General features: G+C 48.3%; 1 protein-coding gene across 2 annotated transcripts in view; it reads left to right on the top strand.

The window, feature by feature from the left end:
- Nucleotides 1-10,133, top strand: part of MED8 (mediator subunit 8) — a 122,220-nt gene extending 112,087 nt beyond the window's left edge. For both annotated transcript variants that reach the window (XM_086815372.1, XM_086815371.1), the window contains exon 12: nucleotides 9,543-10,133. In XM_086815372.1, coding sequence (XP_086671498.1) covers nucleotides 9,543-9,697 — 155 coding nt within the window. In that variant the 3' untranslated portion in view covers nucleotides 9,698-10,133. The remainder of the gene's footprint in view (nucleotides 1-9,542) is intronic.
- The last annotated feature ends 6,008 nt before the right edge of the window (nucleotides 10,134-16,141 follow it).

The raw sequence follows: 16,141 nt of genomic DNA, 5'->3' as shown, positions 1-16,141 counted from the left end.
TCGATCTGCTCCTGCTTCTCACCGTCGCGCATCCCCCTCCCCCCCCCTCCCCCCCCTGTCCCCCGCCATCTCCTCCGCCTCCTTCCTCACTTCCTCCCCCGCCATCTCTCCCCCCTGCCTTCTCCTCCCACGCCTCCTTCCTCGCTTCCTCCCCCGCCATCCCCCCCCCCCCCCCCCCCGCCTCCTTCCTCGCTTCCTCCCCCGCCATCTCTCCCCCCCCCCGCCTTCTCCTCCGCTTCGCGGCTCTCCCCCCCGCCTTCTCCCTCTCCTCCCCCTCCGTCTCGCCCCTCCTCCCACCGCTAGCTCCCCCGCCTCAGCCCCCCCCCCCCCCCCCCCTTTCCTCTCTCCTTCCGCCTCTCCGTTTCCTAGTAGGGCTGTGTCCCTCCCGTTGGTGACCCCGGTCTCTGGCCTTTTCCCTCTGGAGGACTCCATGGAAGCCGCTCCGACTACCCCTGCCGATTCCGGTCTCCGTCTGGAGTTCACAGATGCAGATCATCAGTTGTTTGTTTCCACAGTATCCGCTCTTGAGGCCTCCTCCTTGGTCTGCAAGATAGTGGGTAGCCGTCCGATGCGGAGAGAGCTTCGCGACCTTCTGCAAGGCAGCCTCGTTGGCGTGCCTGCCAAGATCGTCAGCGTCGATTTTTTGGGACGTGGCTACTACCAGGTGGATTTCGAGTCCCCCCAGGCAGCTCAGACGGTGCTGGCTCGGAGCCCCATTGCCCTCCGCTCATATCGGGCGTTCCTGGCGCGATGGACTCACGGTTTCGACCCCGCTTCTGACCCGCTAGCAGGCGCGACAGGTTTCCCCATCACTATCTGCTTTCCTGGACTCCGCAGGGAGTACTTGCCCCTCTTGTCATCCATTGGCAAGGCGTTCGGGCAGGTGGTGGAGACGCCTCAGACAGCGGCTTCAGTGATAGCTCGGGCAGCAGGACTCCCGGCCATTCGTGTCGTGGTTCCGTCACCGGAGTCCCTCCCGAAGATGATCCTCCTCCCTTGTCTTTCTGGAGGACATCTGATATAGCGCGTGGAGTATTCGGGCCTCCCCGGCCAGTGCTACATCTGTCGGGAGATGGGCCACCTCACACGCGCCTGTCCCCGCAAGGGGGTTCATCCTTCACGCTCTGCCGCCTCTAGACCCCCTTCAGGAGGCCCGAGGGGTGGCCATCCACCTCAGAGACCGGACATCCCTGGCTCATCTCAGCAGGCGCCATCATCTGACAAGCAGGCCCCGGCGGAGGATGCCGCGCAGACCCAGGAGGCTGGCGGATGGCAGGAGGTTCGCGGGCGGAAACGCCCGGCCCGCAGGGACCGTCGCAGACGCCAGCAGGCAGCACAGGCTGGCGGACAGGCGACTCCGGCTGGCGTCCACGCACCTACCCGCACTTATGCTCCAGTCAGGGATAGGCGGCCAGCAGGTCCCACCCCGATGGACGAGGATTCAGTCTCAGTGCCCGTTGAGGCCGCCGGTGGAGCCCTCCACGTGGAGACCCCGCTCCCGCCTCCCCCCTCAGGGGGCCCCGCCCCCTCCATGGAGCAGATTCCTGAGGATCCCGGGCCGCACTCTGCGACCCCCGGCCCCTCTTCCCCTCACTCGGAGAGCACTCCTTCCACCCCCCCCTCTCCCCCCTCTCCCCCCCCAGCCCCCCCCCTCCCGCCTCCCCCGGCGGCCCAGACACCTCTCCTCTGGCAGATGCCTCTCCATCCTCTCCTCGCTCTCCCCCCTCCTCTCCGCGAGCCACCATCCCTCCCTCGGCCTCTCCAGGATACTCCTCCAGACCACCCACTGCCCCGGGGCAGCGCAGCTGGGTAGGCCAGAGTTCAGTTCAGCGGCTGTTCCACCGCCACTCCGGGCCGGTGGAGATGGCGATCCTAGCTTCGCCCGCCACAGAGTTCTCTCCAGCCTCCCCTGGGGGGCCCCCGCGAGTGATGGGGCTCCCAGTGCATTACGGTTTTTTCAGGTGTCTCCAGCTGGATGCTGGCCCGTTCGAGACACTGGTCGCGCCCTTGCGAGTTTGCGTGGTGTGCCATCCTTCTCGTTCTCCTTCAGTGGTGAGCAGCATGGTGGCCTTCTCCTTTCCTCTCAGTGTTGCCCCAGACACAGCATGGGATTGCAACTCTGTAGAGGAAGTTTTGCGTGATCAGATACTGGAGTTTTCTCACCATTTCAGTGACTTGGGGCTCACGGACCTATTGCAGACCCGATTACACTCAGCCCGCATGAGCTTGTTTGGTATAGGAGATTGGCGGGCGGATCCGGTCCACACCTCAGTTGAGGCGGTGCTACTGATTCTCCTCCACGCCGCCCCGAGGATGCAGCCTACCTTTAGATACATATATGCAGAGGATTGGTGTCATGCCTATGCCCTGGACAGGGCAAAGGTGGAGTGGGGCTGGACACAGAGACAGGTCACCCTCTTTTTGGAGAGACTCCGCACCCGGACAGACAGTGACTATTCTCCCTCCAAGATGGCGCCCAAGACTCAAAGAGTGGAGGGCAGCTCATCCGAGCCGGCTGAGAGGGGTGAGCCAGTGGCGGCTACTTCACTTGCCATAGCTCATCCATGAGGATCCTCTCATGGAACATCCAGGGTCTTGGTGGACCTCGCTGCTACATTGGTTGGGGCAGACTTCGCCAGGAGATCCAGAGGGCTCTCGTTGGAGGACCCATAGATATCCTTTTCATCCAGGAGCACCACCTTTCTGCCGGGCGTACCCGTACCTGCGGGAAGATCCTGCCAGGCAGGAGTCACACTTTTTGGTCACCGGCATATGGCTCCCAGGGGAACCAGGGTGGAGTATGCATCTCAGTCAGCGAGCAGCTTCTATCCGAGGTTGTGGATTCTGGCACTCTGGTCCAGGGTCGAGCGCAGTGGATCATCCTTCGGGTTAGGGAAGACCGCATTGGCTTCCTCAAGTTCTACGCCCCTAATAGGGCGACCGGGAGAGCTGAGTTCTGGAGCACCATTAGGCAGTCCCTCCCCATGGCAGACCACTGGTGCCTAGGGGGGGATTGCAACATGCTGGAGGATGCAGAGGACAGGATGGGGGGCAGCTAGGAGACCATTCATGGGCCGGAGCTCGCTGCCTGGGAGGAACTAGTGCTGCAAGTGAGAGGCCAGGATCCGTGGACTCTCTCAGAGTTTGGCAGGTTGCAGGGGAGTTTATCTTTCTCGCGCTCGGATAGACGGGCCACAGGAGTTAACCTTTCCCGCATCGACAGGTTTTACATTGATGAGTGGGCTTGCGATAGAGGTGGCACTGTGGGTATACTTGCAGGCTCCTCGTTTTCAGACCACTTTCTAGTGCTTCTCCAGATCGAGGACCCTACGAGAGGAGAGAGAGGCCAGAGCGTCCGGATTCCAGATTGTCTCATAGAGGAGCCCGAGATTGCGACCAGAGTTGAGCAGGTCTGGCAGGAGCTTCAGTTCAGGAGAGGATCGGCAGCCAGTGTCTTGACAGGGGTTTGCAGGAGATCAGTAGGATGCTCAGACAGGCTGCCCTGGACCGTCTGGAGGCTTTCAGAGAGCAGGAGAGGAGCCTGCGGAGGAGTCTAGCTTCCCTTCAGAGACTTCAGGAGAGGGATCCTACGAGCCCTTGGATTTTAGAGCAGATGGAGTCAGCTCGCACAGAGATCAGATCCATCGAGGAGAGGAGGGTGGAGTTCCGATTCCATGCTCGGGCTTCTTTTTGGACACAGGCTGGAGACAGAGTGACTCGAGATTTCTTTGAGGCGACAGGGCCTCGCTTCAGACGAGAGGGTCTCAGGCGTCTTCGGCAGGCTGATGGCCAGGTAGTGGTGGATCTCCCCAGGGTTCGGGCGATCGCCACAGATTTTTACAGGGATCTGCTCTCTGCTGAGCCAGCAGATGACAGGGTGAGAGAGGCTCGGGAGGCAGTCTGGAGCTTCACGAGACTGGTTGTGCCGGCCCATTTGTAGCACTCCCTTCTCTCCCCCTTCTCGGATACGGAACTAGAGGAGGCTCTTCAGGCACTTCCTCGGGGCAAATGCCCAGGAGAGGACGGTCTCTCAGTGGCTTTCTTCCAGAGGTACTGGGGTCTCTTGCATAGGGGTTTCAGATTGGCATTCCAGGAGATCATGGAGACGGGAGACATGCCAGACAGCATGGCAGAGGGGTTGATTCACTTGATCCCCAAAGAGGGAGGAGACAGACTGGAGATTAGACAGTGGAGACCGATCACCTTGCTAGGCACGGCCTACAAGGTCCTAGCTAAGGCGATCAACAGGCGGCTTCAGCCTCACCTCCCGGACATCATCCACTCCACGCAGACAGGCTTCATCCAGGATAGGAGCATCTTGGATAACATCTTCTCTTTCTGGGAGGCTACGGCTTTGGCTAGATTTCGGCAGGAGGATCTGGCAGTGCTCCTTCTCGACTTTGAGAAGGCATATGATCGGGTGGACTGGGCCTTCTTGGAAGGCACTATGGAGAGGATGGGCTTCCCCCCTCAGTGGATCCGTGGGGTCTCTGCACTCTACACATCGGCTCATAGCCAGGTGCTGATACAGGGTGTGCGCGGAGAGAGGTTCCAGCTCTCGCGCTCGGTGCGGTAGGGGTGCCCCTTGGCGCCCTTTCTTTTTCTTTTTGTGGCGGAGGCCATGAGCACTTTCTTGACGGCACAGGATACAGGTCTGCGGGGCCTCCAGCTCCCCATCCGCACCTCGGAGGAGCTCCTAGACTCGGAGTCTGCGGATGACACTGCTGTCTATCTTCAGGGAGGGGAGGAGAACCTCCGCCACTTCGCCTTAGCCATGGACAGGTTTTGGAGAGCTTTGGGCGCTTTGATCAACTGGCACAAGTCGTGTGGGTTGTGGGTCAGTTCTATGTCCCCCCCCCCCGACTTGGAGGCTAGTTGATGGGTTTCAGTGGCTGCCCCCCGGCACTACAGTGCGCTATTTGGGATGCTATGTGGGCATTGACATATCTCCGGAGCAGTAGATAGCCCCCCTTCTTCTGAGCATTCGGAGGAAGCTTCTGTATTGGAGTACCGCTCGTTTATCTCTGGCTGGCCGAGTGGTTGTGGCCAACCAGGTCCTGCTTGCTACCATGTGGTACATCACTTCTTGCTGGGCCTTCTCTCGGGCGTGCATTGGCCACTGGAGGTCATTCAGGCCCTCTGGGTGGACATCATTCACACCTTGAGAGGACACTGGGGGAAACTTCAGGGCGACTCGGATCGCATGAGAGGTCGCCGCAAGGCGTTCCTCTGCACTTGGCAGCCTGGCCCTTTCCTCATCGCGAGGGGCGAGGATGTCACTTGGCACTACAGGCCTCCAGTTTGGCTCTTCTCTCCTCCCGCATGTACTACTAGGTAGCCCCCCCCCAGAGAGCGGCCAGCCACGGGGGTGGAGCTCCGGTGTTCATTGTGTTTATTATCCCTCCTTGTGAGGTGAGCTTTGTAGCCTTATGGCGTTTTCTCATTAACTAATAGAAGGATCGTTCCCCCCCCCCCCCCCCCCCAAAAAAAAAGGGTGGCCTACGAGCACATGGTTGGCCACAATGACGCGGCGGGCAGTGCTCCAATACAAAAGCTTCTTCCAAATACTCAGTAGAGGAGGGGCTAGTTGTTGCTCGGCTGAGATGTCAATCCCGACTTGACACCCGAAGTATCTGTTCGAGGTGCCCCTAGGGATCCACTGGAATGATCAAACTGGGTGCCAAGCCGGGATGGGTGAGGATTCTACCCAAAAACCATACGTGTGTACCGGTTGATCAGAGGTCCGGAGGCTAAGGAGAAAGTGTCGAGTGAGGGTAAATCTTACCCCGCGGAAGGGCTTGAAGGGAATCTCGCAGCTCAATGAGAGAGAAAGTTTGGCAAGACAAGAGGGCCTGGAGGTCTGGGGGCACCACCTCCCGCGTACGCTGCCAAACTCTCTCCCTTGCCGCCACCACCTATCGGGTGAGGGAATCTGCTGAAAGGAGATCTTTGAAGAAGCTTGTGGCTATGGCCCAAACGTGGGGGGTAGGTGGGTGTGTGGGGGGTCGGCCTCGATCTCGGAATCCCGTCTCTATGATGGTGAGGGCCTGCTGTCTCAAGGAAATCACGGGTGACCCTATCCCTTGCTTGAGTCCAAGAGGAGGCCGTGGCATGGTAGCGGTATTCCGCCCTCTTCTCCATCAATTGGATCTCCATGTTCCAACTGAGACTCCATCCCACGGACTGTCGAGGGTCTGCTCGTGTAGCCGTTAAAGGAGGCTGGGCCCCTGTAGAGACTCCTCTCCTGATCTTTAAACATGGTGAGCCTGTCCTGAGATGCACTTTGTTTGGAAGGTGCTTATCTCCTACAGTCTCGAGTTGAGCGTTGCGGCCGCCTCTCCCGGTCTAAAAGTGAGGGACTCCCAACTCTCCTTGACTCTTCTAGCAATCTCTTGGTCCTGAACCAAGTAGTTAGGGATGCAGACTCTCTGGTCTCCATATGTCCTTTAGAAGAACGACAACTGGCGAGTGGTCTGACAGTGTGGTGCCTGCGAGAATACCAGTCAAACCACCTCTTCTGCACGCCCATTCATCCACATAAAGACTGTCAATGCACGAGACATTACGTCTGTGTATCCTCTGGTGTGATCTAGAGAAGCGAAGGCTCCCCGGAGTGCGGTGAAACTCTAGTAAGTGCCATAGATCCTGGCCCGTCACGGAGACGACCAACTCCTCCCAAGCTGTGTACTCACACTCCCTGTGGTAGTATCTAGGTCTCCTCCCTTCCTGTCCTCTGGGTTCTCCAGCATGTTAAGATCTCCACCTGTGCACCAAAAAGCTGCCTGGGGAAGTGCTTACCTCACTTGGGCCTTGAACTTAGTCCTCCCTGCCGCCACCCTATTGGGGGCATAAATGTTGAGGAAACCCACCCGGTTTTCCCCAACCTTGACTAAATCCACTGCGTTCTCCCTTGAACAATGGTGCTTGAGTCTAGCACAGACAGAAGAAACTGCTCACACTGACTGAAATGCATACCCCTCCCTAATTTCCCTCAGGGCCAAAGGCAGGGGACTAGAAGTTACGGCTGTGTCTAGGCAAGATCTCCCTGTATTTGCAGGTGCTCCCTGCCAAGAGGCAATGTTCCTACATGAACAAGAGACCAACTAGGCCTCCTCCAAAGCTCGAAATACCCCTCTTTTGTGATGGAAGCGCCCTCCCCCATCTTGTGAACATTCCAAGAGATGATCTGCATAACTAAGGATGGGAAGAGTGAGATTGTCACATGCATCTTGCACTTGGATGCCACGTGGACAAATCTGTACAACAGGTGTAGGACCTCGAATGGAAATTGGTCCCTTGTGAGCCCCAGTCCGGGACGAGTTAGCCAGGGTTCCACTCTAAGCGTCCAAGGTCAGGTGAACAAGTCCCGTACATGGTCTTGGTCAGGTGTGCAAGTCTTGCACATGAAGTAGTGCCAGTCCGTACTGTGGGTCACCCTCTGGAATGATGACAGGTGTTCCGAGCACGCACTTGATGAAGCAAGTAGTTGCATATAGGATTGCATTACAGGGCCACGGAGTTTACCCATGATTGCCCTACACTTTGGGCCATGTGGGGCAGCCCATGGGCCATGGCTGTGGCCCACAAGCCCCATAGCATATAGTGGCCAGCCCTTATAGGGCATAGGCCTAGTTGACCAGCCCTAGGGGCATGGACTGGCTGTCGGCCGGGGCCTAGAAGGCCTGGGTAGCCAGTCGGCCAGCCCATGTGGCCTTCACAGCCAGGCGGCCAGGCCATGGAGGGCCAGCAGCAAGGCGGCCAGCATACTGGAATAGGCGCCCACTGCATGGCATAAAAACAAGTCCTGGAGATGATGTAAACAGGCTGACCCCTGCTGGAGTCCACCGACCAGCATCTAGGAAAAGTATATAAGCATGGGCTTGGTAAAGGTCTTATTCATCTGATATTCACAAAGTGCTGAAGGTATTCAAGGGCCAGGACAGCCAAGGGAATTCGTAACACAACGGTGAACTTGAAGGTCAAGAATCAGGTCATCTTCAGGCTGCAGGTTTACAGCCAAGAAAGATCTCCAAGAAGTCGGTCTTTTTCATCATTCAATAAAACAAATACACCAGTCCTTGGTGGGGGCCCTTCAGAGGGTATTTGGGACCCAATCGGGTGTACCTTGTCTTTATTGTTCTCTCTCTCTCTCTCACACACACACTCTTATCTCCACTACATTGTGCAATCGTCAGGAACCAAAGTGCTGAATATTCATTATCAAAGTATAATCCTGTCTATAAGCTTCCGCATGTTATAGTACCTGCTCAAGACACCCTGACCACAGTCACCACAGAGGGTCTTCCGGGTCAGTTTGGAGGGGAGATAATCACAATCTGACCGGGGCCAGATGCGGGCTAGGTGATCCCTGATCCTGTCCTCCATAAGACAGGGACAAAGGTAGGGACAATATGGTAGGGCTGCGTCCAAGCAAGATCTTCCCATATTTGTGGGTGCGCCTTGCCAAGTGGCAATGATCCTGCAGGAACAAGAGATTGACTTGGCCTCCTACGCAAGCTCTCCAAAGCTCGTGGAGAAGTACCCCTCTAATGTAATAGATTACCCCCCCCCCCCCCCCCAACAACAATCCTGTGATCATTCCAAGAGACGATCTGCATAACTATGGGAGGAGTGCGACCTGCTCAAGACACCCTCACCATGGAGGGTCTTCGGGGTCAGTTTGGAGGGGGCATAATCACAATCTGACCGGGACCGGATGCGGGCTAGGTGATCCCTGATGCTGTTGTCCATAAAGCTACACTTCACTCTGGCCCTGTGTATGCTTGCTTTGTGCTCCATCCGTCGCAATAAAGGAACCGGAAGAAGGGTCTCAAAGGGACAATGACCGCCACATGGAGAAACACATACAATATCATCTCCAAGCTTGGCGATGTTGACAAGACGGCTATCTCCCAGGTGTTGAGCTAGGGAGACCACCTGAGAGTGGATGGTAGAGGAGGCCGACTTGCAATCCCACTCTCTATCGGGAGCGACGCTGCAAGGGAAAGACAGGACACCACCACTCCACTGCCTCGGGTGTGATGGAAGACCACACAAACGCTGAGAGTCGCCCCACAGTCTTTGAGAACACTCCTGCCTCAACCAGAAGGTATTGAGGAGACCATAGTCCAGAGGCGTCCCCATGATTTGATTTGGGGGGAAAGAGGTTGACGAACAGGGATTTGGGCAGCAGAAGGGGAAACCAGGCATAGGCAAAGAGGAAGGCAGAGGGAACTAGGGAGGAGGTGAGGAGGTGCAAAAGAGGGGGGTTACTGAAGGCGGTGCACAGATTGGCGAGCTGTGTAGGGGGCTCGAAGAAGTTCTAACCGCGATGAAGGCGAAGAAGGGCAGGGGAGGTCAAGGCAGGGAGGGGCAATGCCGAAGTGGAAGGGGAAGGCGGGGACTGAGACGGGCTCAGGCGGGCAACGGGGGTAAGCTCCATCCTGAATGCTTGATGGGGATTCTTTTCATAGCTGTTGTTATGTTGTAATGGCTTTCGTAGAGTAACTTTTATAACATTCTGACTGTGTGCTCCTTTGCAGTGTATAATATGGGACTTGCAGGTTCTCAAAATACTACCAATTTGGGTTTGCCGTTACAGCAGCAATTGGTAGGCCAATCAAACTTCAACAGCATTCTTAACCCAAGCCAGAACTTGAATTTTGGTCAACAGAGGCAGCAACCACCGACTCAGTGACCCCAATTTGCAGAATCAAGTGCTTTCTGGTGTCCGAACCATTTGAGAGTTCAGTCTTCATGAAGAGGGGCATACACTGTTAGTTCTAGGTGCATGTGCTGTGTCATACTTCCTCTGTTGAAAAAGTTACACTTAGGTTAGTTCTGGATCTTCGAGAACCCCTTTAGCAACTCACAGTTGAGATTATTTTGCTTACTAAGTGGCTTTATTTTTTTTAACCCCATCAAGCGTTGACGCACGGCACCACAGTTTGACCACTACTGATGATTGGTCACACAAGTGTTTTGTTCTGCTTTTCATTGATATCCTGTTTTATTTAGGATTTAGGATTTAGGAGATGGATAGATTTGCATATTGTATGGTCATTGGTTTCATAGGCCTTTTCACATGCTGACATCACATATGTATACACTAGTGACAGTTTCCTTTTCTTTTAGTTATTTTTTCCATGGCTCATCAGTCTATCCATGGTATCATCGTATCACTTAATAGTCTCATAGACCCATTGGGTCTTTTGTAGACATCAGTATTACGTTCTTTCTTTCTTTCTTTCTCATAACCAGAGGCTCCTTATATCAAGGATATGCTACATGGTTATATGTAAATGTGGTGCTATCCAATATGTCAATCAGGAGGTAATTACGGCTATGGCTCATGAATCAGAGGATACATTGAGTTATCCCTTACTCGTGTGCATACGCTAGGCTGTTAAATTTTCATACTCATGTTGTTTTTCACTCTTTCTATAACTACTTTGTTGTTTATGGTTGTTACTTTTTGATTTTATTGTTGTCATGTCGTTGTATACCACTATGCCTATTGAATGTATATCGATAAACTGTTACTGTCTCAAAGACCCTTGTGGTTATTTGTTAGACCTTAAATTTCTGCTGCTGCTTTTGTGTCCGTCTCTGTCTCTGTCTGTCTCTTACCATGACCTTTAGAGAGCTAGCTACATCTAGATGCTTTCGAGCTTGTCTCATGACATCTGCAACAAATGTTCAAAAACTGCAATTGAGCTTAAAGGAAGACATTAGTTTAATCTTAGAATAATCCTCATGCAGCACAAGGCTTCTTCTTTGCTTATCCACCCAACCATAGGATTACTTGTTCTTTATACACAACTTTTCCCAAATGATATTTTCTTAATTCTTGGCTTCTTTCAAATGGATTTTCCCAAAATGGTTGGAATAGATTAAGTCTTCTTTGAAATCAATCAGCTGCTATCCACATAGAGCAATATCCTCTTTGTGTTTTGGATAGTTTTATAATAAAATTCATAGAAATACTATCATTTGCCACGTGGACCTCCAATGGATTTAGCATACCCCTTGTTACATTTAACACCTACAATTTTGGCATTTTAAAACATAATCTTGGGATATATGGTATTGTTGTTTTGCTATCAAAAATTTGTCTTGCATTGTGCTGAGCACTAGGGTTATAATGGCTCATAAAACAATTGGTGCTTGATGTCATGATTCCTTGACTTGACGTACTTTGGTCATCCATCCTGAATGGTCATAAATTTTCCATTGCAGTCCTTCAAACCTTAATACCTTTTTGCGGTGCTTCCTTATTTGTAGCTATGCTTTGACGTAGCCTCCTTTCCTCTTCAGAAAGCATCTTCAGTAGGGCCGACATTGGAAGGCCTAACCTAACCTTCAATTTGAAGGCTATAAACTAGGTTGACCTTCAAAATATATATGTTTATGTGTAAAACTCGGAAATTTTCACGATAGTGGCCTTATGTGGCTTCTTTTGAAGCTCTATTTTCTAAGAAGGCTTCTCTAGAAGGTTTGAAGGCTCTCTGAAGGCGTCAAATTTCAGCAATCCCTTCAATAGGATTGTCATCCATATTGGATGCTTCTCCCATTGGGTCTCTCTTGGTTGCTTTCTAGGCAACATTCTTATATCTAGCCTTAATGGACTTTGGGAACCTTTATGGCATGGAGTAAAATACCATAGATGTTCGATTAAGGGAGTTTGCTAAACTTTCCTTTCGGTAACTAAATCAAACTCATGTAGTATCTTAACCCAAAAAGTCGTTTCACACGAAGAGATCTTTCTAATTGGCAAATTTAATCGTTATTTTCATGTTGAATTAGGATTTTAAATTTGGCACCATAGACGTAAAGCTCTTTCTGATATGCTAAATAACATCAATAGTGAGCAATCTAACTCCTTGCATCGGTTTTGAGACCACAAAATACTCATTTGGGTCTACTACTTTCAACACATGAGGTGTAGTTATAACCAGTTGAAGCTTCTCAAAGCTTTGCTTTTTTGGGCTTTTTTTCTAGGTGAAGGCTTTCCTTTTTCCTATGAGCTGTTTTGTAATTAAAAAAACCTACTTTTGCTTAATCTTTTGTGGAGTGTGGTCTCTTACTTGAAGGATCCATATGATTACCTTCTAGGGATATGATATGTTCTAGATACTCCAATTCTATAGCAAGGAAGTTACACTTAAATTGCTTACCAAATAGGAAATAGTCCTATTTGGATGTTCAATATTCTCCTTAGGTTTACTTAAGGCTAGAATATTGTATAAAAGATAACCACAAAATTTTCTAAGTAGACATTCAAGATACTAGTGTCATAAATGTGACGGGTGCATTGGTGAGAACCAAAAGTCATAAGCTTTAACTTTAAATGCTTTATTTGAGTTTGAAAGGTTGTTTTAGTTTCATCGTGAAAACTAATGCATACTTAATGATATCTAGATCAAAGATCTTTTTTTGAGAAATACTTAGCTCCTTGACCTCAACGAGATTAAAGACATAGGGTACTTATGCTTAATATTAGTCTTATATAGAGTTTGTTGGTCTTTGTATGCATGCATATAATCATTCTCTTCCTCCACCAATAAGATTGGCGAAGCTCAAGGAGAACTATGCAACTAAATTCAACATTTTCTTAAATATTTAGGTAGGGCTTCTCTTGTTTTACTTTGTTAGGTCTATACAAATTTTACTTTGTTAGGTCTAGTTTCTTTTGTTTTACTTTGTTAGGTGTATATAAATTTTAAAACACTTGGTAATCCATCAGGTGCATCTTTAGGAAAATGACATCCATTAAATTTGAAAATTCTTAAAAATCTTTTTCATCTTTTTTTAAGGAGTAGAAATAAAAAATGTTACAATGAATAAGGTCACAAAGAATGACATCTATTTCTTTGAAATGCTCTAGCTTCATTGAACATATAAGAGGTGAGCTAGGTACATTACATTTGCTTTGGATAGATTGTTATTCCTTTAAACTTAAAAGAAATTAACTTATTTAAATAACTTCTTTCCAAGGTTCGTTACAATTAGTGAAGCCATTTTTTTTCTAGAATATTATCTTTCTTTTCAAGATTCAATTTTTGAAAGTTTAAAAGATGCTTTTACCCTTGCTATAATCTTTGTGACCTTGGTCTATTATTGTTTGAAGCTCTCCTTTTAAGAAAACTCTCCTAGTGAGTTTTAGTCTATGTTTGTTTTACCCCCCACCTTCTCAATGTATCCCACACCTTCTCAATGTATTATTTATGGTTACCCACACCTTCTCAATGTCCTTTGTTAGATACATCACGTATGTGTGAGCACTCGGTGTTTGGGCCAACTTTAGCTTCTTGATCATGAGAAACATTCTGGCCTTTGATCTTTCCATGCATATTCATAAGATTATGGGGTTCCGACATAGGAGATGATAAGCATCACATGTGTACTATGCTCACAGTAAATGTCTACTTCCTTTGTTAGTTAAATATTCGAGAAAGGACACATTTTGCACAATGCAATTGCTTGTGGTGAGATTTTCCCTTGGCACATTATTTTTCTTTGGGACAGGTTAAGCCCTTTAGACATGTTAAATATGTTGTTGACCATAGGGCTATTAATACAAGACATATAACATTACATCTCTCTAAGCAACATTTATGTCCTTAGAAATATATAACATTAAGGAATTAGATCTTTAAACCGGGTATACCTTCTCCCACGTTGAGATTTCCTTTGACCCATCCGTCCAATTTACCCATTATTCCCATGACTTAGAATGTCAAGTATCACATCAAGAATCTTTTCTTGTTCATGTGGAAGACTAGGTGAGTCTATAAACTCAACAAGGGGTTTAATCAACTACCAGGTTATCCTTGTCAGCAATAGCTAGTTTCCTTCTTAAGTGGCTCACATGATAGATAATAATCTTTAAAATTTATTAAAATTTACATTTAAATCAATTTAAATAAGTAAAAGTTTTACATGAAAATAAATTTAGATTATACTTAAATGTAATATAAATTTAAAGGGTTGAAATATAGCCTAGGGGGTTTCATAGGAGGAAAAATATATGTATTCTATTTTTAGACCATTTAAAATTTATAGGTGATGTCATATTTATTAGTTGCTAGTGTATTTGAAATAATGTATACATACAAGAAACAATATATATATTCCCAAACTCTATATATACAGACCTATTTTTAGTATCCTTTGCATGCAGGTGATATGGGTGTTTTTTGAAGAGTGAGTTTGAGAGAGAGAGAGAGAGAGAGAGAGAGAGAGAGAGAGAGGAGAAAACTGTATAACGTGTATGGAAGAAGGCAAAAAATGGCTTATGAAAATACTTGAACAATACGAATATCGTGAAGATTTTAAGTCAAACGTTTGGGCCAACAAAAGGAAAATTTAAAAGAAAGTCATAGTACTCATTTAATAAAGCTATGTTGCCACCATCAAATACATTCACCTCAACTTAATGTGTGAGGCCTTTTTTTTTGGGCCCTCACGCATTAGACTATCTACTTTCCTTCTTTGTGAGCTACTCAAATAAGTATCCAAACTTTGGCTAATTATGTAGTTGTTTTCTTAAGTTGCATTGGGGGGGTCAGTTCTTCTGTGATCCATATCTTATTAGCCTCTTTTGAGTGCTTTTAACTATTTGAGAATCTCAATCCTCTCATGTTGGGTACGAGAAAATAATTGACTTGTCGTGAATCTTTAGTGTGATTCCATTTATCATTGACACATCTTTGCCTACTAAAAATCATTTTTCCTCTCTCTCTCTCTCTCTCTCTCTCTCTCTCTCTCTCTCACACACACACACACACACACACACACACACACACACACACACACACACATGCGTGCACCATTTCTCCCTAACAATGAATACATAAATGTCAAACTCAATGGATACACTTACCACCTTCTTCTTTTTCATCTTCTTCCCATTTTTAACAAAAGAAGGTAGGATAGACTTACACGAGGAGATTGTCGAAGCTCCACATCTCACATAATTGTAGTGATAGTGCTAATGGAGTAAGAGATGAGTCATTTATGTAAAGACGTGGAATTCTTAGGAAAACTAAATTACTTGGCTCCTCTGTATTCTTGGACCAAGGGGGCAGAAAGAGGAAGAGAGACTAAGCTTTATAATCACCCATTCTAATCCTTCCTAACAAGCAACAAGTATCCGTAATACTCTAAAATACCTAAAAAGTTTACATCTAGAATTAGTGGAACATATAGGAATGGTTGTTGTCACCTATTGAGAGGTTATTGATTTGGAGATAGGAGCATGTTTTTTTGATAGTGAGGTTGGACTTGAAGGAATAGTGGATTTTTTAGAGAGAGAGAGAGAAAGCATATCTTCAATCAAAGAAGATTTATGGGAAGCTAGTAGCCTTTTGCATTAAGCAACATAGAGATTATTAAGTGTTGTCTTTGTATTACTACAAAATGGTACCACACCGACTTTTGTTGTCGACCTTCAAGGAGGTGAATGTACTATTAGTGAAGCATACTTGAGATTGGGAGGCAACGGTCCATTCACATACCAAAATTAAAATTTTGCTTTCAAGACATACTCAAGCATAAAGAACAACTTGCAATTCAGGGGGTTAGTTTACATATAGATTATTTGTTTAAAGTACTCATTTCCCTTGTAAAGGAAATCCACTCAAGACATGCTTGTAGTACACGTCGGTCTAACAATTCCCATAGATTATCGAGGGTCATGAGATTATATTCCTGACATGGGTAAATTCGCGTTTGTATCATTTTATTAAGACTCTTCTGTTCTAGGAAGATTTAGATCACAAGGGTCAAGTTAGGCATTAGGGATTCAAATTTCATGGGTTCATGTTGTGATGGTCTCATTTCTATCAATGGCACCTCTTCTTATAAAAGATCATTGTGAATATAATCATTGGGCGTTCTAAGGTGATAGTTTGTATTGATTGGTCCATAGAATACAGAAAACTACGTAACCTAAAAGGCCACCCAAGATGATTCCCTTATGGTCAATAACGTTGAACTCGCATTCTGTGTTTTTTCTGCAAACGAGAATAGTGAAATAGTCCCAAATTAACGTGGACCTTACGTTTTGTGTTTGACCTCAACGAGAATAGTGAAATAGTCCCAAATTAACGTGGAACTTACATTTTATGTTTGGCCTCAA

This window comes from Cibotium barometz, chromosome 21 (assembly GCF_041138505.1).
Source record: "Cibotium barometz isolate CiBa-2024 chromosome 21, ASM4113850v1, whole genome shotgun sequence".
NCBI classification, from domain to species: domain Eukaryota; kingdom Viridiplantae; phylum Streptophyta; class Polypodiopsida; order Cyatheales; family Cibotiaceae; genus Cibotium; species Cibotium barometz.
This window is presented reverse-complemented; position numbering and strand designations above follow the sequence as displayed.